Below are 26,618 nucleotides of genomic sequence, written 5' to 3'. Positions count from 1 at the left end.
GCAGTGGGCAATAGCGGTGGTGAATAATTGTTGGTGATTTAACCTCCAATTCCAACCCTTGATGCTGAGTGCCAAGCAGGGAGGTAATGGCTCCCATGTTTAACGTCTTTAGTATGACTCGGCCGGGGTTTGAACTCAGGACCTACCGATCTCAGGGCGGACACTTTATCTCAGATATGTTGAGCAAGTTACATTAAAGGGAAACCACACATTTTTGCAATTTTCAATCAATCAATCAATCAATCAATCAATCAAGTAATCAATCAATCAAACTATATTTAATAAGAGCTTTTAATACACTAAAATAGTGTAAGGCAAAGTGCTTTACAAAGTAAAAACAAATACCCCCATTACCCAGGTGCCCCCCTATCACCATACACAAACACCATTATTACCAAACACAAACACGCACACATATGAACACACATTTGCAACAAAATGAATACATGAATGCATGGCTGAATACAGAGGAGACATGAGAGTAAACACTATTTTTCTATCGAGAACAATCCCTACATGAGACAAGAATACATACCGTGTTTTACGGACTATAGAGCGCACTGGTGTATAAGCCGCACCCACCAAATTTTTGTGAAAAACTAAGAGTTTCCATATATTAGCCGCACCAGACTACAAGCCGCATATATATATATATATATATATATATATATATATATATATATATATATATATATATATATATATATATATATATATATATATATATATATATATATATATATATATATATATATAAAGGTTTATTTGAAATGGAGGCAGATACAGAAACAGATATCTGAAACAGTTATCCAATATATGCATCATAGTGTTTGTAGACAGAGCTTATTTTCAACACTTGTCCCCAAAAACAACAGCAACAACAACAACTACATCAACAACAACAACAACAACACAGATCCATCATCATTAAAATAGGAAAATAAAAATAATAGGGCAAAGATGAGTCAATAATAATGATGATAGTAATAATACAGACAGAATGCAAACTAGATAAAAGCCAATACTACTACTACTACTACTGCTACTACTACTACTACTACTACTACCACTACTAATAATAATAATAATAATAATAATAATGATAATAATAATTATTATAATAATAATAACGGGCAGCACGGTGGAACAGGGGTTAGTGCATGTGCCTCATAATACGAAGGTCCCGAGTAGTCCTGGGTTCAATCCCTGGCTTGGGATCTTTTTGTGTGGAGTTTGCATGTCCTCCTCATGACTGGGTGGGTTCCCTCCGGTTACTCCGGCTTCTTCCCACCTCCAAAGACATGCACCTGGGGATAGGTTGATTGGCAACACTAAATTGTCCCTAGTGTGTGAATGTGAGTGTGAATGTTGTCTGTCTGTCTGTGTTGGCCCTGCGATGAGGTGGCGACTTCTCCAGGGTGTACACCGCCTTCCGCCTGAATGCAGCTGAGATAGGCCCCTGCACCCCCCTGCGTCCCCGAACGGGACAAGCGCTAGAAAATGGATGGATGGATAACAATAACACAGACAACGTGCAGACTAAATAAGAACCAATTAGTAAAAATTAGTAAAAACTAACCATGGGAACACGATTGTTGCTCAAATAGCCACAATTCTGTTTGTTTTTTGAAAGTGACAAGTGCAGGTATACTTTTCAAAGTGTCAGGTAGAGAGTTCCATAGTTGTGCTCCTTTTATTGAAAAGGCAGTCTGGGCAAACATATATGTTCTACGGAATGGAACGCAGCAGTTGCCTTTTGACGTTTCTCGGGTGGTAGATCTGCTACCACTTTGCAGTCTTGTGATTGCCTTGCAGAGCAATTGGGGAGCAGACTTATCCAAGCATTTTAAAAACGAGTTTGACTGTATGTAACAAAATAAAATTGGCAAAACTTAAAATATTGTATTTGGTTAAAATTTGGCAACGATAATATGGTATACTCTTCTTGTCTAGGACTTTCAAGGCGCGGTTATAAAGACACTCAATGGTCTTAATTGATGACTGGTGTGCCTGGGACCATGTGGTTAAGCGATAAGATATGTGTGAAAGAATCATTGAATTCTACCGATGTCAGCTTGACGGCATAGCTCAGTTGGTAGAGTGGCCGTGCCAGCAACTTGAGGGTTGCAGGTTCGATTCCCGCCTCCACCATCCTAGTCACTGCCGTTGTGTCCTTGCGCAAGACACTTTACCCACCTGCTCCCAGTGTCACCCACACTGGTTTAAATATAACTTAGATATTGGGTTTCACGATGTAAAGCGCTTTGAGTCACTTGAGAAATAGCACTATATAAATATAATTCACTTCACACTTCACTTGATTACATTACGACAGCACGTACGAATCTGCATGAAAACACTCCTACAGACATCACACACATGACGGTTTAGTAAGTAAGAATTGTTTTAGTTATATTGTAAAACTTACAGACCATGGATGTAGAATTCATACCAGTAGGACCGTTATGGATGGCTAGAATATGGAATAACACTTCTACTTCCGGTTGAAAGCACTAAATGGAAGGACACTGCAGCACCTACAGTTTATATACTGTTTCGTATATAATGTAGCTATGTTAGCGTTGTTATAGCTAGTGTGCACTTTGAATACACTATTGTTATTTGCTCACTACTTTAAGGGGGCGTGTCATGTCTTACTCACCTGACTTCAGGTAGAAACCTTTTGAGTTTTCTTTCAGCCTGACTGGCACTTCCTGCCAACTAAAGAACCAACCGGGACCGGAAGTCAACTGGTGGAGTTGGCTGCTTGACATAAGCCATCGCAGGATTCTTCTCGTCGATATACCTGCTTATTATTAGAGTGTTGCTGTCATCGCCAATGGCAACCACAGACACCTTGAACAATAAGTTCATGGCCGTCGATCTGCACCATTGAGCTAACGGCTCCCAGTCTCTTTGGAAGAAATATTAAAGGTCAAATCTGAGAAATGGAAATGTTATAATGGAGAGGTCCGGAGCTCAGAGACGATATCTTAAGCCTGTTGGGGAATAATGTCAGATATTAGATGGAAGCTGCACAGTTATTACAGACTTTGGACACCTAAGTCTGTATTTAGTTAGAAATATAATATCCACAAATTGAGAATTTTTTTAAATAAGACGACACCAATGTATTTCTGATATGTTCATCAATGTTAATTGTAAAAAAAATAAATAAAAATAGCCCCTGATGTGTAAAGAAGTAGAAAGGTAGAGTAGTGAAGGTGTGCAGTGGTATGGGAGGTGGAGAGTGAAAAAAAGGGTGGACCAGTCTGGGTAGGTCTGGGTTCTCAGACTAAAAAGTAAAAGTATGTGGGGGCAATTTTCATATATTTATATTAATAACGATAAGATTGTATACTGTATACTGTATATCAACCATTCAATTAATGTTTATTTATATAGCTCTAAATCACAAGTGTCTCAAAGGGCTGCACAAGCCACAACAGCATCCTTGGTTCAGAGCCCATATGAGGGCAAGGAAAAACTCACAACCCAGTGGGATGTCAATGTGAATGACATACATATATATATATATATATATACATATATATATACATATATATATATATATATATATATATATATATATATATATATATATATATATATATATATATATATATATATATATATATATATATATATATATATATATATATACACAGTGGGGCAAAAAAGTATTTAGTCAGCCACCGATTGTGCAAGTTCTCCCACTTAAAATGATGACAGAGGTCTGTAATTTTCATCATAGGTACGCTTCAACTGTGAGAGATGGAGGTTTTGGCTCAAAATCTCACGATATATGGCCCCATTCATTCTTTCCTTGACACGGATCAATCGTACTGTTCCCTTAGCAGAAAATCAGCCCCAAAGCATGATGTTTCCACCCCCATGCTTCACAGTAGGTGTGGTGTTCTTAGGATGCCACTCAGTATCCTTCTTCCTCCAAACGCGATGAGTTGAGTTTTTACCAAAAAGTTCTATTTTGATTTCATCTGACCACATGACATTCTCCTAATCCTGTGCTGTGGATTGGGAGAATGTCAACTCATATGGAAACCCTGTTTCCATATGAGTTGAGAAATTGTGTTAGATGTAAATATAAACGGAATACAATGATTTGCAAATCCTTTTCAACCCATATTCAATTGAATGCACTACAAAGACAACATATTTCAATCAATCAATGTTGACTTATATAGCCCTAAATCACTAGTGTCTCAAAGGGCTGCACAAACCACAACACAAACCACTACGACATCCTCGGTAGGGCCACATAAGGGCAAGGAAAACTCACACCCAGTGGGACGTCGGTGACAATGATGACTATGAGAACCTTGGAGAGGACGAAAGCAATGGCTGTCGAGCGGGTCCAACATGATACTGTGAAAGTTCAAATCATATTAGATCCAACACAGTCGCGAGAGTCCAGTCCAAAGCGGATCCAACACAGCAGCGAGAGTCCCGCTCACAGCGGAGCCAGCAGGAAAACATCGCAAGCGGAGGCGGATCAGCAGCGCAGAGATGTCCCCAGCCGATACACAGACAAGCAGTACATGGCCACCGGATCGGACCGGACCCCCTCCACAAGGGAGTGTGGGACATAGGAGAAAAAGAAAAGAAACGGCAGATCAACTGGTCTAAAAAATGAGTCTATTTAAAGGCTAGAGTATACAAATGAGTTTTAAGGTTAGACTTAAATGGTTCTACTGAGGTGGCATCTCGAACTGTTACCGGGATGGCATTCCAGAGTACTGGAGCCCGAAATGAAAACGCTCTATAGCCCGCAGACTTTTTTCGGGCTTTGGGAATCACTAATAAGCCGGAGTCCTTTGAACGCAGATTTCTTGCCGGGACATATAGTACAATACAATTCGCAAGATAGGATGGAGCCAGACCGTGTAGTATTTTATACGTAAGTAGTAAAACCTTAAAGTCACATCTTAAGTGCACAGGAAGCCAGTGCAGGTGAGCCAGTACAGGCGTAATGTGATCAAACTTTCTTGTTCTTGTCAAAAGTCTAGCAGCGGCATTTTGTACCAACTGTAATCTTTTAATGCTAGACATGGGGAGACCCGAAAATAATACGTTACAGTAATCGAGACGAGACGTAACAAACGCATGGATAATGATCTCAGCGTCTTTAGTGGACAGAATGGAGCGTATTTTAGCGATGTTACGGAGATGAAAGAAGGTCGTTTTAGTAACGCTTTTAATGTGTGACTCAAAGGAGAGAGTTGGGCCGAAGATAATACCCAGATTCTTTACAGTGTCGCCTATTTGATGTTCAAACTCCTATGCTTTTGAACTTTGCGCCTATAACAATCTGAATGGTTATTTTATTCTTTGTTTCGGAGGACACCACATTCACAGTTTCCGAATATAATTTGAAACGTGGACTCGTCAGACCACAGACCACTTTTCCACTTTGCACAATCGGGCGGAAGGCAGGGTACACCCTGTACAAGTCGCCACTTCATCGCAGGGCCAACACAGATAGACAGACAACATTCACACTCACATTCAAACACTAGGGCCAATTTAATGTTGATTATTTGCAAAAAAACAAAATGTTTATCATTTTGAACATCAAATATCTTGTCTTTGTAGCATATCCAACTAAATATGGGTTGAAACTGATTTACAAGTCATTGTATTTCGTTTATATTTACATCCAACATAATTTCCCAACTCATATGGAAACGGGGTTTATATGTATATTTATACACACACACACACACACATATATATATATATATATATATATATATATATATATATATATATATATATATATATATATATATATATATGAGTCTTGTGGTCCTCTATTTCTTTTATCCTTTTTTTTTTTTTTTTTTACTTGTTTCATTTTAAACGCTTGTAATTTGATTAATTTGTACTGTATCTTTTTATGTACAGCACTGGGGTAAGCCCCCCGCCCCCTTTTTTTTTTTTTTTGCATTTTTACCGTTTTTATGCAAAAATATGCTTTGGGCCGATAAAATTTTCCGCACTTTGGACACCCCTGTGTTGATATAATGTTGTTGTTTTTTTTTGCATCGTCAGCTTAATTTTTGAGTTTAAAAGACATGCAATTGGTCCATGTTTAGTAAGAAATTATCTGCATGCTTTAACGGGCCACATTACATGATGTAGTGGGCCAGACCTGGCCCCTGGCCCTTGAGTTTGACACCTATGCAGTAAACAATAACTGATTCATACGTCTTGAAAGAAGTCACTCCCAAAAGGTGGGCAATGACAAAGTATTGGAAAGTAAAAGTTGCCGTGATCAAATGAGCATAATCAATGAGTTGGGAGTGCTGATCAAGTCCAGTGCGAGGCGCTGCAAATGTGATCAATCACCTCAGATAAAGGAGGGCGTCGTAAACACCAAGCATCAATTGGAAACAAAAATCTCTTATTGTTTTCCAACGTCGACTCCTGGAAGCTGATTTGTGGCATCATTATGCCGGAATGACTTTCTCTCTCGGGGACGGCTGCTATTTGCTGCCGGGCTCCCTGCGAATATAACAAAGTGAAACTTTAATCTCCTCCGGTGCCAACAGCGGCTGGCGGCAATTAGGCCGGCGTCTGGATGGCGACGTGCGGCCTCTGGGGTTCAAGCGCAGTGTAAACAATCCCGCTCAAGTTCCCAGCTGGCGTTCACAAGAACATTGAGAGGCGTAAAAAAACAATAAATACATCCAGCGCCACTGCGGGACACTTATGACTCCATTTCCACGGGATGCAAATAGTTCCTCAAAGCCTGAGGTGTCCAAACCTCGTTCCAGCCGGGGCCGGAAAACTGAAGGAGGGAACATCCCAGGCATTGACACAACAATGATTATATGTACGTGTCCTTTACAAGTGACTTGGAAACAACGTTGCAAATTAGTTCTTGTGAGGGGGCTTGGCCTGCGAACCTACAGCGAGGCGGTCCATGATCTGCGACAGGTGCGTCGATGGCCCACCTGGGCGCATTTATCTGATCACCTGTCACTCTATAAAAGGGCAGCAGCAGGGAAGGAAGAGGTTGGAGAGGTGGGAGAAGTTGGAGTTGTTGACGGTGGAGAGAAAACTCAAGCCCGAACACGACCGAGAGCGACGCGGTTAACAAAGACGGAGAAGAGAGCAGTGTAGCAAGTCTCGTACCTGCGTCTTATGGATCAGTGACTTCTGCACACTTCACTCAGGGTTCTTTACAACTTTTCATATTTACACAACAATAAATTAGGCTTTGCAGCCCCTCTTGCAAGTCCCTTTGCGAGTCCTTCTGGGTTCTGGCTTTTCAGCACGCTCCCCTCAGTGTCGTCCGTCCCCCGATCACGGTCTCCCGTGCTGCTAATAAAGGAACAGGTGATTAGATAACTCGTTCCAGCTGAGATTATCCACTCACCTGTCAGCTGCTTCATGACCGATTTCTGCACACACCCCGTCCGCAGGGAACGCGCTGACCACGCCCCCTGCCACATGCCTCCACCGCCGGACTCAGGCCGGGCACCTGTCCGGCCGCATCCACTCCCCCCCCCCTCCCCTGGGCGAGAGAGGAAGTCGGCCACGGCCATCTGCGCGCCCGGCCTGTGGACCACCCTGAAATTGTAGGGTTGTAAAGCCAGGTACCACCGGGTGATCTGCGCATTGGCGTCCTTCATGCGGTGGAGCCATTGTAGCGGTTTGTGGTCTGAGTAGAGACTGAAGGCGCGCCCCAGCAGGTAGTAGCGGAGGGCTCCCACCGCCCACCGGATGGCGAGGCACTCCCTCTCCACTGTGCTGTACCTCGCCTCCCGGTCCGACAGCTTTCGGCTGATGTAGAGTACGGGGCGGTCGACGCCCTCCACTCGCTGGGACAGCACCGCCCCCAGTCCCCGGCTCGACGCGTCCGCCTGCAGACAAAAAGGGATGTCAAATTTTGGCATGTGCAGTACCGGTTCTTCACAGAGTGCTGTTTTCACCTTCTCAAACGCCCGCTGGCACTGCTCCGTCCACTGGACCAGTTCTGGAGCACCCTTTCGGGTGAGGTCATCCATTGTTTAATTTCATTAAGACACGCCTCCAGCTGACTACAATCCGGCGTGTTGGTCAGCTTTAGGGGCATGTAGAGTTGGGTGTCATCAGCATAACAGTGAAAGCTAATAGCGTATTTGCGTATGATGTCACCTAGCGGCAGCATGTAGATGCTGAAGAGTGCAGGGCCAAGGACCGAACCCTGGGGAACTCCACACGTTACCTTAACGTAGTCCGAGGTCACATTGTTATGGGAGACGCACCGCATCCTATCAGTAAGATAAGAGTTAAACCAAGACAGGGCTAAGTCTGACATACCAATTTGTGTTTTGATACGTTCTAATAAAATATTACGATCGACGGTATCGAAAGCAGCGCTAAGATCGAGGAGCAGCAACATAGATGACGCATCAGAATCCATCGTTAGCAATAGATCATTAGTCATTTTTGCGAGGGCTGTCTCCGTGGAGTGATTTGCCCTGAAACCGCATTGAAAGGTTTCACATAGATTGTTAGACGCTAAGTGTTCATTTAACTGCTCCGCAACAATTTTTTCGAGGATTTTTGAAATAAAGGGAAGGTGGGACACCGGTCGGTAGTTTACCATGAGGTCAGGATCGAGGTTAGGTCTTTTAAGACGAGGATGAATAACCGCTTTTTTGAATGCTAGGGGAACAGTGCCCGAGGAAAGTGATAAGTTTATAATATTTAGCACTGATGGACCTAATAATACAAAGAGCTCCTTGATCAGTTTCCCAGGAAGTGGGTCAAGTAAACATGTTGTTTGTTTTATTCCATTTATACGTAACGATTCCTCTAATGTTATTTCTTCAAAACAAGAGGAACTATTTTGGAGGGCAGTATCCGCCGTATATACAATCGTATCAGTGTTAATAGAACCCAGTTGTAGCTGGGACGCATTGTCTTTAATCTCCTTTCTAATGACTTCAATTTTCTTACTAAAGAATTGCATAAAGTCATCAGCTGAGTAGGTGGAGCTACCCGAAGGAGTCCCTTGTTGGGTTAGCGATGCTACTGTACTAAACACAAATTTTGGATCGTTTTTATCACGGTGGATGAGATTTGAGTAATATTTAGCTTTAGCTAAGGTAAGCATGCATTTATAAGTTATTAAACTATCACTCCATGCTTGATGGTGCACCTCAAGTTTAGTCGTGCGCCATTTGCGTTCCAGCTTTCTACATAATAATTTCTGAGCTCTAGTTTCTTCTGTAAACCACGGGGTGCGCTTTTTTGGAGCCTTTTTTAACTTTAGCGGTGCTATGTTATCAATGGTTTCGCGCAGGGCGCTGTTAAAGTTGTTAGTGAGGTTATCAATAGAGCCCACATACTTTGGGAATGGTGCCATTACCGAGGTCAGTAGGCCAGCAAGAGTTGTCGTTGTGGCAGCATTAATGTTGCGGCTGCTATATTAGTTATTATTAATATTAGTTTGACGAACATGCGTCTGAACCTCGAATTTTATAAGGTAATGATCGGACAATACTTTAGTATAGGGGAGTATCGTAACTTTGGAAACGGTGATGGTTGGGAAAATGACCACATTTCATTGGTTAAATCAACGTCAGAACCCAACATTGATTCAACGTCGTCAAAAAGCATGCTGTTTCAATGTTTTATTAGTATTGTTGACTTTTGGTTGGGAAATGACCAACATTTCAATGGTAAAATCAATGTCAGAACCCAACAGTGATTTAACATTGTCAAAAAGTATGTTGTTTCAATGTTGTATTTTTGTTGTAGAATATTTGGTAGGGAAAATGACCAAATTTCAATGGTCAAATAAACATCAGACCCCAACATTTATTCAACGTCGTCAAAAAGTATATTGTTTCAAGGTTGTATTTGTATTGTAGAATATTGGTTGGGGAAATGACCAATTTTCAATGGTCAGATCAACGTCATACACACAACATTGATTAAACGTTGTCAAAAAGCATGATGTTTCAACGTTGTATTTGTGTTGTAGAATACTGGTTGGGAAATTACAAAAATTTCAATGGTCAAATCAGCGTCAACACCAAACATTGAATTACTGTTGTCCAAAAGTATGTTGTTTTAATGTTGTATTTGCGTTGTAGAATATTGGTTGGAAAAATGACCAAAATTCAACGGTCAAAACAACGTCTGAACCCAACATTGATTTTACATAGTCAAAAAGCATGTTGTTTCAATATTGTCTTTGTGATGGTAAATACTGCTTGGGAAAATGACCAAATTTCAATGCTCAATGTAGTTGGAACACCTCCTTGTGAAGGACAATGTGTAGGTGGAACACCTCCTTGTGAAGGAACATGTGGATTTGGAACACCTCCTTGAGAAGGAACATGTGGAATTGGAACACCTCCTTGAGAAGGAACATGTGGAATTGGAACACCTCGTGATGGAACATGTGGAGTTGGAACACCTTCTTATGAAGGAACATGTGTGGTTGGAACACCTCCTTGTGAAGGAACATGTCGAGTTGGAACACCTCCTTGTGACGGAACATGTGTAGGTGGAACACCTCCTTGGGAAGGAACATGTGTAGGTGGAACACCTTATGAAAGAACATGCGTAGGTGGAACACCTCCTTGTGAAGGAACACGTGGAGTTGGAACACCTCCTTGTGAAGGAACATGTGTAGATGGAACACCGCCTTGTGAAGGAACATGTCGAGTTGTAACACCTCCTTGTGAAGGAACATATGTAGATGGAACACCGCCTTGTAAAGGAACATGTGTAGGTGGAACACCTTGTGAAGGAATATTTGTAGGTGGAACACCTTGTGAAGGAACGTGTAGGTGGAACAGCTCCTTGTAAAGGAACATGTGGAGTTGGAACACCTCCTTGTTAAGGAACATGTGGCGTTGGAACATGCTGTGAGTGCATCAAAACCCTTTCAACAATGTCGCTGAACAAAAAAAGATTATCAAGGGGGGAAAAGGAGCCTCTCAGTAGGTAAAAATAGTCCAGCTCCTGTTTCTATGTCAGGCAGCCATTTTTCTTCTTCCCCTCCTGAACGCATCGATCCAAGGGTACCGGAACATCTTCACATGTCTGAGGCAGAAGATGAAAAAACTGGAAATATTTGGTGTTGTTGTCACGTTGTGTAAATGGTAAATTAAAAGAGTTATATTCAGTTGAATAGACTGCAAAGACAGGACATTTCATTTTCACACTGAGAAACTTTGTTTTTTTTTTTGCAAACATTAGCTCATTTGGAATCTGATGCCTGCAACATGTTTCAAAAAAACTCGCACAAGTGGCAAAAAAGACTGAGAAAGTTGAGGAATGCTCATCAAAGACTTATTTGGAACAAAACACAGGTGAACAGGCTAATTGGGAACAGGTGGGTGCCATGATTGGGTGTAAAAGCAGCTTCCATGAAATGCTCACTCATTCACAAACAAGGACGGGGCGAGGGTCACCACTTTGTCAAAAAATGCCCGAGCAAATTGTTAAAGACAACATTTCTCAAGCAACTATTGCAAGGAATTCAGAGATTTTACCATCTTCGCTCCATAATATCATCAAAAGGTTCCAAGAATCTGGAGATATCACTGCACGTAAGCCATGATATTACGGACCTTTGATCCCTCAGGCGGTACTGTATTAAAAAGCGACATCAGTGTGTAAAGGATATCACCACATGGGCTCAGGAACACGTCAGAAAACAACTCTCAGTAAGTACAGTTGGTAGCTACACCTGTAAGTGCAAGTTCAAACTCTACTATGTTAAGCCAAAGCCATTTATCAACAACACCCAGAAACGCCGCCAGCTTCGCTGGGCCCATGCTCATCCAAGATGGACTGATGCAAAGTGGAAAAGTGTTCTGTGGTCTGATGAGTCCACATTTCAAATTGCTTTTGGAAAATGTGGACGTGGTGTCCTCCGGACCAAATAGAAAATAACCATCCGGAATGTTATAGGTGAAAAGTGTAAACGGCAGCATGTGTGATGTTATGGGGGTGTATTAGTGGCCAACGCATGGGTAACTTACACATCTGTAAAGGCACAATTAATGCTGAAAGGTACATACAGTATTTGTAGCAACATATGTTGCCATCCAAGCAACGTTATCATGGACGCCCCTGCTTATTTCATCAAGACGATGCCAAGCCACATGTTACAACATCGTGGCTTTATAGTAAAAGAGTGCGGGTACTTGACTGGCCTGCCTCTAGTCCAGACATTAAAAATGTGTGAAGGCTAAAATATGAGAAGGGAGACTGTTGAACAACTTAAACGCTACATCAAGCAAGAATGGGAAATAACTCCACTTCAAAAATGTTTCTCCTCAGTTCCCAAACCTTTACTGAGTGCTGTTAAAAGGAACGGCCATGTAACACACTGGTAAAAAATGCCTTTTTTGCAACGTGTTGCTGCCATGAAATTCTAAGTTCATGATTATTTGCAAAAAAATTAAGTTTTTCTGTGTGAACATGAAATATCTTGTCTTTGCAGTCTATTGAATTGAATATAAGTTGAAAAGGATTTGCAAATCATTGTTTTCTCTTTATTTACCATTTACACAATGTGACAACTTCACTGCTTTTGTAAAATGGTGTTGGTATCTAGTTTTATAAATCGGTAAACTTTTGCAATTGTAACTTTATCCGGTAATTCTGTAGTTTGAAAATAGTTATCGTTAATTCTGTTCCAATCAATTGACATCTTGGACTTGACATCTTCACTTATTCGCCATTTTGATTATTTTTAGAGAATCGTGTCGATATTTGACAACATGTCGATGTTAGTGAAAGAGAAAAAAGTGTAGAAACCCGTAAAAAAGAAGTGAATGGAAAACCTCCGAAATAAAGTTCACTGCAGGAGTGTTAGAAACACGCAGCAGATGGATGAATAAAAGCTTTTAAAGTTTTGTAGGTTTTTTTTTTTTTTTTTTTGCTGAAGGACAAACACTTGAAAAGGGCTGATGTTCCGACTGGAGTTGCAGACGAATGAAATACCCACGCGTGTCCTTGCACGGGACACGGGGAAATAAAAGTAGCAGGTACAGGAAAAGCTAAAATACTGTCACTGAAGATGTCCCCGTTATGACGTAACTGCGTGTGTGTTGTTTCAGAATGCTGCAGTAAAGGAAATAACCAGGGGGGTTTCCAAACTGAAGATCAAAATGTGTCAAGGGTTATTGTAAATTCTGCTAATTTGCTATAAGCTAATGTATCTATCTGCTAAATTGCTTTTTGGACACTCAACTTAAGTAATTTGAGGCCGTAATTTATTCTTAAAGGATGACAAAAGGAGGATGTTTATTGCAAGAAACGTTAAAAAAAATTAAAAAACAAGGTAACTGTCACACCTGGACATGGATTTGTTCTGCTCCTTCGACGCAGAGGGATTACAGGACGAGCCAGGCGTGAATTCAGGTACATGATCATTTATTAATACACTAAATACAAAAATAAGCAAAACAAAGGGCGCTCACAAGGAGGTATATTACTAGACTACAAAATACAAACAGGAAACAAAAACACTTGCACGATGGCATGAATGCACTATGAACATAAACAGCAAGATGGCATGACTATAAACAACTAAAACAAAACACTTACTGTGACCAAAAACAGGAGGCAAGAATAGCAAGGTGCGTGGCAGGTGATCATGGGCATGGAGAATGAGTAGCATATGTAGGCAATGCAATAGCAGGCATGAAGGCAGAAAGCAAATAGCAAAGTTCCCAGAACGATGAACAGAAAGCAAATGACTTAAGTAGTAGCAGTGGTAATGAGAAACAGGTGTGAGAGCTGAGGGGCGGAGCGTGACAAGGATGGCAAGGTGAAAATCAATGGGTTGGCATGGAAACAAACAAAACCAGGAAATGCAAAACATGAAGCAAGAGTCCAAAAACAAAACAAACATGACAAAACATAAACCTTGCTTAACAGGCATGACAGTAACGTCATCTACTTAAGTTTGCATGTACTAAAATAGGTGCAAACTTGGTTTACTACGTCTTCATGTACATGCAGAATATACTGTAAGTTGATTAGTGATAGACCACCCATAATATGAGGAGGAGAAGCAAATATAATCATTTGACACTTGGCGTGTGATTTATCAAGGCTGAAACTGTTCTGCAGGTACCGTTTTGCATCCGTTTTTGTTACATTGGGAAAGTGTGTGCTAGTATTGTTACGGTATACTGGTACTAATATAACATGGCGATACTAATGAATCAAAAACGGTTTGAAAAGTACCGGTTCGCCGTTTTTGGCGTGTTGTCACGTAGTGACAATGCTGGTTTTATGAGCAGAGTAGCATGTTGGGCAGCGCACACACACAGAGTACTTACAAGCACACACAGTTTGTAGACAGAAAAGGGAGAACGGACGCATTTTGGTGTAAAAAGTAAAGAAAAAGGTAAAGTTATAACACTTAAACACCCTCAGGAAGACATGGCTGGCTAGCTAGCAGCTAACATCCATCCACCGTGTTTTAGCTCATTCTGAATCACTAATCCTGGCCTCCATGGTAACAAATAAAGTAAGTTTCTTACAAGTAGCATTGTCACTGGAGGACGAGGAATAGCTAAACATGCTTCACTACACACCGTAGGAGGATGCAATAGCTCACCGGTGTCACAATGTAAACAAATGGGTGGATCTACACCTGACATCCAATGTAATGATACCAAGGACAGGAGCGTATCTCGTCTATAGTACTATGATTACATCTATATTTTTTATCATCACAAAATATTTTTTCCTTTTTTTTTTTAATTCACATTATGTTCATAAAGTCAGTATATACAATCCTGGACACATGAGGACTTTGAATATGACCAATGTATGATCTTGTAACTACTTGGTATAGGATCGATACCTAAATGTGTGGTATCATCCAAAACTAATGTAAAGTATCAACACTGCCACGCCCCGGTCTGATGGTGCTCTGTCCTCAGCACCAAGGACAGAAGCGGTGACTTTTGCTACTGCAGGCAGCGCTGGCCACACTTCCCTCCACAGTAACATTTGAATGTTTTTTTCAGCATACACATTGAAAAAACCAAAACTCTAAGACTGTTTTTTTTTTTATGGGAAAATTCTGTTGACTGAGCTGACATTTTTTTTACTGTAAAATCTGAGGTTGTTTTCACGATAAACACCTGCAGTTCCGTTGCGAGAATTTCCAAAAATGTCACCGTTTTAAAAAAATAAATAAGAACACTTTAAAATTGACGATTAAATTGTGTTTTGTACTTGGACAGGGGTTGGGATTGACACTTGAGTCCAAACCCGGGCCACATGCGGCCCGTTAGGATTTTCAATCCGGCCCGCCGGATGTTTTCTACATAATTTTTTTAGACCTTTAACATCAAAAGTGTATTTGCCATTATGATGTGCTGTAATGTGTTTAAATGACCCTAAGTCTTGAAATATAAAAAGTATTTAAATAGTTGAAATCCGCACTTTTGGGTGTTATAGGAGTTATTACGGTAATCGAGGTGACAGTAGCTCAGATTCGGAACCAAGCAGAGTGGGCAGGGCTTGTTTTCAGCCCGAAACACAAATATGTTGTTAATATTCAGTGTTTTATTGTTTATAGTTAACATTGCAAATCCCACTTTCTTTATTTTCATGTACATTTTGGGTGTTATAGGAGTTTTTACGGTAATCTAGGTTACAGCAGCTCGGAAGCGGGAGCAGATTTTTACGTGATAATATATCATATTGTAGGTGTTTATTACACTTTACTTTCATATTTTGTGGTTTTTGATATTTTTGTTGTGTTTTACTCAGTCTGAAAAGTACAAGATGTTCATATGTTGTTAATACTCAGTGGTTTATTGTCCATAGTTAAAATTGTAAATCTTTATTTTCATGTATATTTTTGTGTTATATGACTTAATACGGTAATCTAGGTCACAGCAGCTCAGACCAGGAACAAAGCAGAGTGGGCGGGACTTGTTTCCAGCCCAAAACACAAATATGTTGTTAATTTTCAGTGTTTTATTGTTCATAGTTAATATTGTAAATCCCACTGTCTTTATTTTCATGTGAGTTATTACGGTGATCTAGGTCACAGCAGCTCAGACCAGGAACAAAGCAGAGTGGGCGGGGCTTGTTTCTAGCCCGAAACACATGTGTCAGCAACGGATGCGGAATCACATTTTTACAACACATTTTTGCATAAAAGTGATAAAATATCATATTTTAGGTGTTTATTACACTTTGCATTAGTATTTTGCTGGTATTTTTGTTGTGTTTTGCTCGGTCTGAGATGTAAAATACATTCATATGTTGTTAATAATCAGTGTTTTATTGTTCATAGTTAATATTGTAAATCCCTTTTTCTTTATTTTAATGTACATTTTGGGTGTTGTAGGAGTTATTACAGTATCTTACGTCACAGCAGCTCAGATTTTGAAGCAGATTTTTACGTGATAACGTATCATATTGTAGGGGTTTTAATTACACTTTATGTCACGATCCGCTATGCGGATCGTTTATTGTTTCGCCGTTTATATGTTTTGATCATGTTTAGTTTTAGACTCGGCCGATTCCTGTGTTTGTGCACTTCCTGTTGTAGCTCGTTGCCATGGTTTCTTATTTGTCCCAGCTGCTATTCCTTTGTCGCACACCTGATGGCAATTATTATTTGAGTATATAAGCCTGCGTTATTCCTTAGTTCGTCATTGGTCCATTGTTTGCTTTTAGCAACAAGTCACGGTTAGTATCCTGTATTATAGATTCTTTTGTGCTAAGTTCCGCCTTAGCTTCGCGTGCGCTCGGCACGTCGTTTGTTTATACTTTTGGCTCCTGTTAAGGTTTAGCTTTAGCTTCCCGTGCGTACGCACGCGCTTTATTTTCCCTTTTTGTACCAGTGTTCTTTTGTTTTATTATATTAAAATCAAATTATTACCTGCAATCCTGCCTGACTGGTCGTGTCCATCCACGAAGTGGCAACTCCGCGCAGCAAGTGCGCCGTACGTGTGACACTTTACTTTCATATTTTGCTGTTTTTTTACATTTTTGTTGTGTTTTGCTTGGTCTGAGTGAGAAGTAAAAATGTGTTTATATGTTGTTAATGGTCAGTGTTTTATTGTTCATAGTTAATATTGTAAATCTTTTATTTTATTGAACATTTTGGGTGTTATAAGAGTTAATCTAAGTCAAAGCAGCTCAGATTCGGAAGCAGATTGTTATGTTTGACTAGAGGAGGACGTGACGGCAAACGGACACCAGGTGGCAGTATGTCCAAAGATTTATTAATATATATATATATATATATATATATATATATATATATATATATAATATATATATATATATATATATATATATATAATAATCAATCAACAGAAAACAAACTAAGTAAATGGAGCGTGGCAAAAACTCTAGAGTGTATGGTGTTAGTCTAAGTGTGTAAATTAACTGAAGTGTGTTTTACCCAAGTGTTGACAAAAGAGAACGCGGAAGTCCGTGGGGCACGCAGAGGGTTCAGGTCAAACGAGCGAGGAGTCAAGGTACAAAGGAGGCAGTCAGAATCCAGAGGGAGATCCAGGGAAAAGAGTGAGATGCACAGCTCACCTTGCGGGCGACGGAGGATTCTGTGGGGACACGGGAGAAGACACTGAGAACACGTAGAGGTACAGGGCACAGGGCACAGGGAGAGCAAGTTTGCATAACGCAGGGTGATTGCTTACGGTACGCATTTGGAACTAAGTTCCCGCCCGGATCCCTGTGTCCACTGGTCTTTTATGCTGCTCATCGTCAGTCACAGGTGTGTCCTGCAGCCGGCTGCGGCGAAGAGTGGGCGCGGTCCGCTTGATGAACGCGGGGGCGTGTCTGGAGTGCGCTGTCGGCGGGTCCTCTGGTTGGACCCGCAGCGGAGAGAGACGCAGAATGCGCATGTCCCACAGCACAGATTTTTACGTCATATGTTATCTTGTAGGTGTTTATTACATTTTGTATTCATGTTTTGCTGTTTTTACATTTTTTTTGTGTTTTGCTTGGTCTGAGAAGTAAAATATGTTCATACAGTATGTTGTTAATACTCCGTGTTTTATTGTTCATAGTTAATATTGGAAATCTTTACTTTCATGTACATTTTGGGTGTTATAGGAGTTATTACGGTAATCTAGGTCACAGCAGCTCAGACCAGGAACAAAGCAGAGGGGGCGGGGCTTGTTTCCTGCCCGAAACACAAATATGTTGTTAATATTCAGTGTTTTATTGTTCATAGTTGATATTGTAAATCTTTATTTTCATGTACATTTTGAGTGTCCCATTCAGTAAAAAAACTGTAAAATTATATTCCGTTTTTTTGAAGTGGTCTATCATAACTTTTTTAGAACTATATCAGACTTTTTGGTATTAGTGTGTCCGGAAAAAAAGTGACCCAAACACACATACTATACAGCTAAATGTGTATATATCATTTATACACACATACACTTTGGCCCCACGGACACATTTTTTTGTCTCAAGTCAAAATATTTGCCTTAGTCCTACTTTTTAAAATGAACAAGTTTTTAGAGAAATAGTTTGCTTGCAAAAGTTTGGAAACATTCTAAGTTAAAACGTGCCTGTTGGCCTTTGAGCATATCTTACTACTCAGAGGCCTAATGGTTAGAGTTTTGGCCCTGAGATGGGTAAGTTGTGAATTCAAATCCCGTCCGAGTCATACCAAACACTAAAAAAATGGGACCCACTGCCTCCCTGCTTTGCCGGGTTGGAATTGGGGGTTAAATCACCAAAAATGATACCCAGGCGTGGCCATTGCTGCTGCTCACTGCTCCCCTCACATCCCAGGGGGTGGAACAATGGGATGGTTCAAATGCAGAGGACAAATTTCACCACACCAGTGCGTGTGTGACAAATATTGATACTTTAACTTTTATATATTGGATGAGGTTCCGGTTTGGTGACCGCAGGATTAGGTCTCTGCTTTTTGCAGACGATGTGGTCCTGATGGCTTCATCTGACCGGGATCTTCAGCTCTCACTGGATCGGTTCGCAGCCGAGTGTGAAGCGACCGGAATGAGAATCAGCACCTCCAAGTCAGAGTCCATGGTTCTCGCCCGGAAAAGGGTGGAATGCCATCTCCGGGTTGGGGAGGAGACCCTGCCCCAAGTGGAGGAGTTCAAGTACCTAGGAGTCTTGTTCACGAGTGAGGGAAGAGTGGATCGTGAGATCGACAGGCGGATCGGTGCGGCGTCTTCAGTAATGCGGACGTTGTATCGATCCGTTGTGGTGAAGAAGGAGCTGAGCCGGAAGGCAAAGCTCTCAATTTACCGGTCGATCTACGTTCCCATCCTCACCTATGGTCATGAGCTTTGGGTCATGACCGAAAGGATGAGATCACGGATACAAGCGGCCCAAATGAGTTTCCTCCGCCGTGTGGCGGGGCTCTCCCTTAGAGATAGGGTGAGAAGCTCTGCCATCCGGGAGGAACTCAAAGTAAAGCCGCTGCTCCTTCACATCGAGAGGAGCCAGATGAGGTGGTTCGCGCATCTGGTCAGGATGCCACCCGAACGCCTCCCTAGGGAGGTGTTTAGGGCACGTCCAACCGGTAGGAGGCCACGGGGAAGACCCAGGACACGTTGGGAAGACTATGTCTCCCGGCTGGCCTGGGAACGCTTCGGGATCCCCCGGGAAGAGCTAGACGAAGTGGCTGGGGAGAGGGAAGTCTGGGTTTCCCTGCTTAGGCTGTTGCCCCCGCGACCCGACCTCGGATAAGCGGAAGAAGATGGATGGATGGATGGATGGATGGATATTGGATGGGGTGGAACAAAAGTGACATTTGTCCTCAAAAAGCTGAAACATTACCACTGACTCACAGCAGCGTTATGTGGACGGTCTTTGGGAAGAAAGTAAGGCTGTTCTAGCAGAAGACGGCAAGAACGAGGTCTCGCCTGAATGACATATCACAGAAAAAACAAAACCTTGTGAAAGATGAATGTGGTGTTATGGAGCCAATGTTTCTCACTGGAACAAGAAGAAGGTGAAACATTACGTGACGGGTTCTGTGTGCTTGACAGAAACAAAGGGTGTTATTCCTGACTTGAGACTGCTAATAGTTGCAGCGTGTTTGGCACTCGTCAAGGTGTTGTTTACAGCAGGCGACTTCCTGCACCGATAATTGGTGCCTGCACTCCTCGACTCTTTGACTTTCGGTTTGGGGTAAACATCGCAGAGGTGGTTGACTTCATTCAGCCTGACTTGGAGCCCACAAGTCAGTCGGCTTGGATTTACCACTTCCATACTCGTCATTTACCCACAATTCATTTGTCAGTCATGAGTAGATAACACACTTGTGAGAGTGCAGTCCATAGTGGATCTAACATAATAGTGTGAGAGTCCAGTCCATAGTGGATCTAACATAATAGTGTAAGAGTCCAGTCCATAGTGGATCTAACATAATATTGTGAGAGTCCAGTCCATAGTAGATCTAACATAATATTGTGAGAGTCCAGTCCATTGTGGATCTAACATAGTAGTGAGATTCTAGTCTATAGTGGATCTAACATAACAGTGAGAGTCCAGTCCATAGTGGATCTAACATAATAGTGAGAGTCCAGTCCATAGTGGATCTTACATAATAGCACTGGGAGCAGGTGGCAAAAGTGTCTTGCCCAAAGACACAACGGCAGTTACTAGGGTTGAACCCGGAACCCTCAAGTTGCTGGCACGGCCACTCTGCCAACCGAACTATGCAATTTGGAATTATTGTAAATTAGTCCTTAAATAAAATAATAAACATACGCGACAACTTGTCTTTAAATAATAAGTAAACAAACAAAGACTCCTAAGTAGTCTGCTGACGTATGCAGTAACATATTGTCATTTACCAACCTACATAATCAATCTAATGTGCATGTAATGTGACCCGCATTAAGTTTACAAAACATATTATGTCATTTATCATTCTATTATTTTGTCTACATTATGAGGGACGAACTGTAAAAAAAAATATTATTAATCTACTTGTTAATTTACTGTTAGAATCTGCTCATTTTCTGTTTTTAACGTGTCAATCTACACTTCTGTTAAAATGTAATAATTAATCTAATGTGAATGTAATGTGACCCACTTAACGTTTGCCAAAGTAAACATGGCTTCCACTCTAGTCGGTCTCAGTACTGGCACTTTTGTGGCAATTTCAAGGATTTTGTAAAATCAACGTCAACATTTTCTGAAGAGAAGTATTGCGTGTAAAAGATTAAGTAGGAAGTTTTATAGGATATTTTGCTTCGGTGTCTGAAGTGTGCTGGAACTTTCGCGCGAGTTCCTAAAACCGTTTATCGTCACCTGTTTTTTTGGCTCGTAACCATCTATTTTTGCAAATAATCGCGAGGCTGATCGCTTTTTTTGACAACATTCTAGTGGGATGAATGCCTTGAGTAGGTAAATGCAAAACATATTTTAAACAATGACACCATTGCAAAAAAGGAAACACTTTCCAGTCTTGTCTGAACCATTTTGATAGGCTAAAAATTAAGGCAGGTATTGTTTTTTAAATTTTTAAAACGATTTTCTTTATTGTCCTGGATTATCCTTGAAGACAATTAGAGAATGTGCGACCGCCTTTTTAGAACATGAACTACAAAACAACATCGCTCCCTTGTTACTTGTCATAAAATAATTAACAGTAGATGTATTAGTTAACTAACCCAAAGAAAATCGCTTTGTGGAAAAAAATACAAGTTTATTGTTTAATTTTTAATTACTTAATTAAGTTGACGTTATAATTGCCACACAAATAGCTCTTAATGTCCAAATTTCCCAGAACTTAAAAATGGGTTTTCAACAGAGGGTACCTTTTTGCAAAGGCAATCTAAAAACACTGCGATGAGGTGGCGACTTGTCCAGGGTGTACCCTGCCTTCCGTCCGATTGTAGCTGAGATAGGCGCCAGCGCCCCCCGCAACCCCAAAAGGGAATAAGCGGTAAAAAATGGATGGATGGAATCTAAAAACACATCTATATACCCATCCATCCATCCATTTTTTTACCGCTTATTCCTTTTGGGGTCGCGGGGGGTGCTGGTGCCTATCTCAGCTACAATCGGGCGGAAGGCGGAGTACACCCTGGACAAGTCGCCAACTCATCGCAGACATCTATATACATAAAAAATAATAATAATAATAAAAATGCCATTTAAAGACAATAACTGCGTATTATACTACGGTACTATAGTGGCGTTTTCTTCTTAATCAAAAACTAAAAATTTTCAGACTAACTTTCTCCCTTTTTTTTTTTACATTTACATTTTTTTAATTTTTCAAATTTTTACATTTACATTAACATTTGTTACATTCGTTTACTTGTTTTTCCAATTTTTTTTAGATGTTTACATTTTTACATTTTTGATTTACATGTATAATTTACATTTACCATTTACATTTTTTACATTTACATTGGATTTTTTTAGATTTACATTTATATTTTTTAAATTTTTCTAATGTTTACATTTACATTAACATTTGTTACATTTGTTTACTTTTTTTCACATTTTTTAGATGTTTATATTTTTACATTTTAGATTTACATGTATAATTTACATTTAGCATTTAAATTCTTTACATTTACATTTTGCATTTTTGCATTTTTGCATTTTTACATTTTGACACTTTTGCATTTTTGAATTTTTGAATTTTTGAATTTTTACAGTTTTACATTTTACCTTTACATTTCCCATTTACATTTACATTTTTCACATTTACATTTTTTAGTTTTTATTACGTTTTACTTTTTTTTTCATTTATACTTTTTAGATATACATTTACATTTACCATTTACATTTTTACATTTACATTACATTTTTTTGACATTTACTTATTTTTTTTACATTTTTTATTTACATTTAACATTTACTTTTTTTACATTCACACTTTGATTTTTTTTTTTTGTTTTTACATTTCTTTTTACATTACCTGTTTTAAATGTTTAATTTTTTTTACATGTATTAAATTTTTTAAATGTTTTGCTTTTTTTAAATTACATTAGAATTTACAGACTGACTTTTTATTTCAGGGTTTTAAAGACAGACATTTATACAAACACTAGTACATATAAGTAAAGTGATGTTAACTTATCTTTGTGTAGTATTTCTTTACCATCATGTGAACTGGGTTTTCTCGATATGGGGCGGCATAGCTCGGTTGGTAGAGCGGCCGTGCCAGCAACTTGAGGGTTGCAGGTTCGATTCCCGCTTCCGCCATCCTAGTCACTGCCGTTGTGTACTAGGGCAAGACACTTGGGCCACCCACACTGGTTTAAATGTAACTTAGATATTGGGTTGCACTATGTAAAGCGCTTTGAGTCACTAGAGAAAAACGCTCTATAATTATAATTCACTTCACTTCATAGATTTGTGGTCGAGGCACTACCAAAAAAATTTGAACGACGTCATGTGCTCGTTAACCGGTACTAAAATAACACTACACATAAAAAATGACGACGCACAAAAAAAAGTAATCACCTTAATTTCTTTTAAATAAGCACTTTTAAAATAAAATGTTGTCTATATTGCAAGGAAGTTTGTGAGTAGACTCTTCTGTGTGTGCGTGTCGCCTTTTATTTTATTTTATATTTTAGGATGTGGTCTTCAACTCTGAATGTCCCGACTGAAAGCGAGAAAAGAATGTATCAAAGCGGGGGCGTCCAAACTTTTTTTTTTAAGAAAACCCGAAAGGATGCACTTAGATACATAGACAACGGAGACAAGTAGGTCAGATTGTCACGTACCTACATTCAGGATGCATGGCGTATTTCTCCGATTTTTTTCAACATACCTTGCAAGTTTAGCTGTTTTCTGTGTAACATATTTTTGTTCACTCCCCAAGAGTCCAGTCTGAGATTGACTTTTTTTTTATTACGTATTTCTGATTCTGATATGGGCAAAATAATCAGAATTGAGCTGCAGTGTGAACAAGGTCTCGAGTATACCTATAAGTCAAACAAGAGGTCGTTAATCAAGTTTTGTGGTGTCTGTGTAACATGTTTTTGTGCGCTCACGACTCCAGTCCCCAAGAGTCCAGTCTGAGATTGACTTTTTTTTATTATGTATTTCTGGGCAAAACATCGGAATTGACCGGCAGTGTGAACAAGGTCTCTATTCTATCTATAAGTCAGAAAAGAGGTCGTTAGTCAAGTTTTGTGGTGTCTGTGTAACATGTTTTTGTGCGCTCACGGTGATCAAGCCTGGACTCCACTCCCCATGAGTCCAGTCTGAGATTGACTTTTTTTTTATTACGTATTTCTGGGCAAAACATCGGCATTGACCTGCAGTGTGAACAATGTCTCTACTCCATCTATAAGTCCGAAAAGAGGTAGTTAATCAAGTTTTGTGGTGTCTGTGTAACATGTTTTTGTCCACTTCCGAAGAGTCTAGTCTGAGATTGACTTTTTTTGGTTACGTATTTCTGATTCTGATATGGGCAAAATAATCGGAACTGAGCTGCAGTGTGAAAAGGTCTCGGATCTATCTATAAGTCAGAAAAGAGGCTGTTATTCGTTTTGTGGCATCTGTGTAACATGTTTTGATGCGCTCAAGGCGATCAAGTCTGGATTCCACTCCCCAAGAGTCCCTTCTGAGATTGAGTTTTTTTGTTACGTATTTCTGGGCAAAACATCGGAACTGACCTGCAGTGTGAACAAGGTCTCTAGTCTATCTATAAGTCAGAAAAGACGCTGTTAGTCAAGTTTTGTGGTGTCTGTGTAACATGTTTTTGTGCACCCCCCAAGAGTCCAGTCTGAGATAGATTTTTTTTGTTACGTATTTCTGATTCTGATATGGGCAACACATTTGGAATTAAGCTGCAGTGTGAACAATGTCTCGAGTCTATCAATAAGTCGGAAAAGAGGCCGTTAATCAAGTTTTGTGGTGTCTGTGTTTCATGTACTCCAGTCCCCAAGAGTCCAGTCTGAGATTTACTTTTTTAATTATGTATTTCTGGGCAAAACATCGAAGCTGACTTGCAGTGTGAACAAGGTCTCTAGTCTATAAGTCAGAAAAGTTAATCAAGCTTCTTTGCACTTATCTGCCTTTATTCCATCGCCTTGAAGTATTTGCAAATATGCATGAAATATATTTTCTGAAAGGTTAACTTCCTTTTGTAACAAAGCGTACTTTCCTCGCCATCGGAGTTTTTTTCTCGCTGCTCCGGTAATCAACTTAAGGTCAGGGAAGCGAAGTGAAGTACCTCAGAGACCTTGTTCTTGGAGCGTCTCATGGAATTATTTTCAAAGGCAGACATGTCCTCCTAGACCTCGGCGCTCTGCTTACATTGCCGTGTTCTTGCTGGAAGCTTCTCTGAGCCCTGCCCCGTGTTTTCTTTCTCCGCACAGATCCCGCAGGTGAGCTACGCCTCCACGGCTCCGGAGCTCAGCGACAACACCCGCTACGACTTCTTCTCCCGGGTGGTGCCCCCGGACACGTACCAGGCCCAGGCCATGGTGGACATCGTCAAAGCCATGAGGTGGAACTACGTGTCTACCGTGGCCTCGGAGGGCAACTACGGCGAGAGCGGTGTGGACGCCTTCATCCAGAAGTCCCGCGAGGACGGTGAGTCCTGCTGTTTGCCAAAGATGTTCCTCTTCGTCTGCGCTGCGCCGCGGGAAATTGGTGTGACATGCGAGCGCAAATCCATTAGTTCCAGAACAAGGAATCCACTCTGATCGGATCTTGCTTATTCTTCATGGTCACGTTTGGAGCGCTTATGATGCAACCATCCCTCCACCAAACATCTTAGGCTGTGGGTGCAGCTGGTCCTAGTAAGAGACTATGGGCCTGATCTACTGAAGGTTCGCCTGTACTAAAACACGTGCAAAGCTGATAGCACACAACGTTGATCTTTTAAATGCGTGCGAACATGATAGGACTTGCGGATCTGATCTAAAAAAATGTGTGCAAACCTGATAGCACATGCAACGCGGATCTTCTAAACACGTGCAAACTTGATAGCACATGCCAAGCTGATCCACTAAACGTGTGCAAACTTGATAGCACACGCAAAGCTGAGCTACTAAACATGTGCAAAGTTGATAGCACGCGCAAAACTGGTCTTCTAAATATGTGCAAAGTTGATAGCACATGCCAGGCTGATCTTCTAAACGCATGAAAACTTGATAGCACACACAAAGCTGATCTTGTAAACACGTGCAAACTTGATAGCACAATCAAATATGATCTACTAAACGTGTGCAAACATGATACTATCACTACTCACCATGTGCAAACATGATAGCACATACAAAGCTGATCTTTTAAACATGTGCAAACTTGATACTATCACTACTCACCATGTGCAAACATGATAGCACATGCAAAGCTGATCTTTTAAACATGTGCAAACTTGATAGTATCAAGTTTGCACATGTTTAGAAGATCAGCTTTGCATGTGCTATCATGTTTGCACATGGTGAGTAGTTCAGCTTTGTCTGCTATCAAGTTGATAGCACACAAAGCTGATAGCAAAGTTAATAGCACACAAAGCTGAACTACTCACCATGTGCAAACTTGATAGCACATGCAAAGCTGATCTACTAAATGTGTGCAAAGTTGATAACACACGCAAATTTGATTTTCTAAACGTGTGCAAAGTTTATAGCACACACAGGGTTGATCTTCTTAACGCA

General features: G+C 40.5%; 1 protein-coding gene across 2 annotated transcripts in view; it reads left to right on the top strand.

Moving 5' to 3' along the window:
- Positions 1-26,618, top strand: part of LOC133541835 (metabotropic glutamate receptor 4-like) — a 501,243-nt gene that overhangs the window by 254,730 nt on the left and 219,895 nt on the right. For both annotated transcript variants that reach the window (XM_061885477.1, XM_061885475.1), the window contains exon 3: positions 25,329-25,545. In XM_061885477.1, coding sequence (XP_061741461.1) covers positions 25,329-25,545 — 217 coding nt within the window. The remainder of the gene's footprint in view (positions 1-25,328; positions 25,546-26,618) is intronic.

Source organism: Nerophis ophidion, linkage group LG02 (genome assembly GCF_033978795.1).
Source record: "Nerophis ophidion isolate RoL-2023_Sa linkage group LG02, RoL_Noph_v1.0, whole genome shotgun sequence".
NCBI lineage: Eukaryota > Metazoa > Chordata > Actinopteri > Syngnathiformes > Syngnathidae > Nerophis > Nerophis ophidion.
Note: the sequence above shows the minus strand (reverse complement) of the source record. Positions and strands in the feature narration are given on the sequence as shown.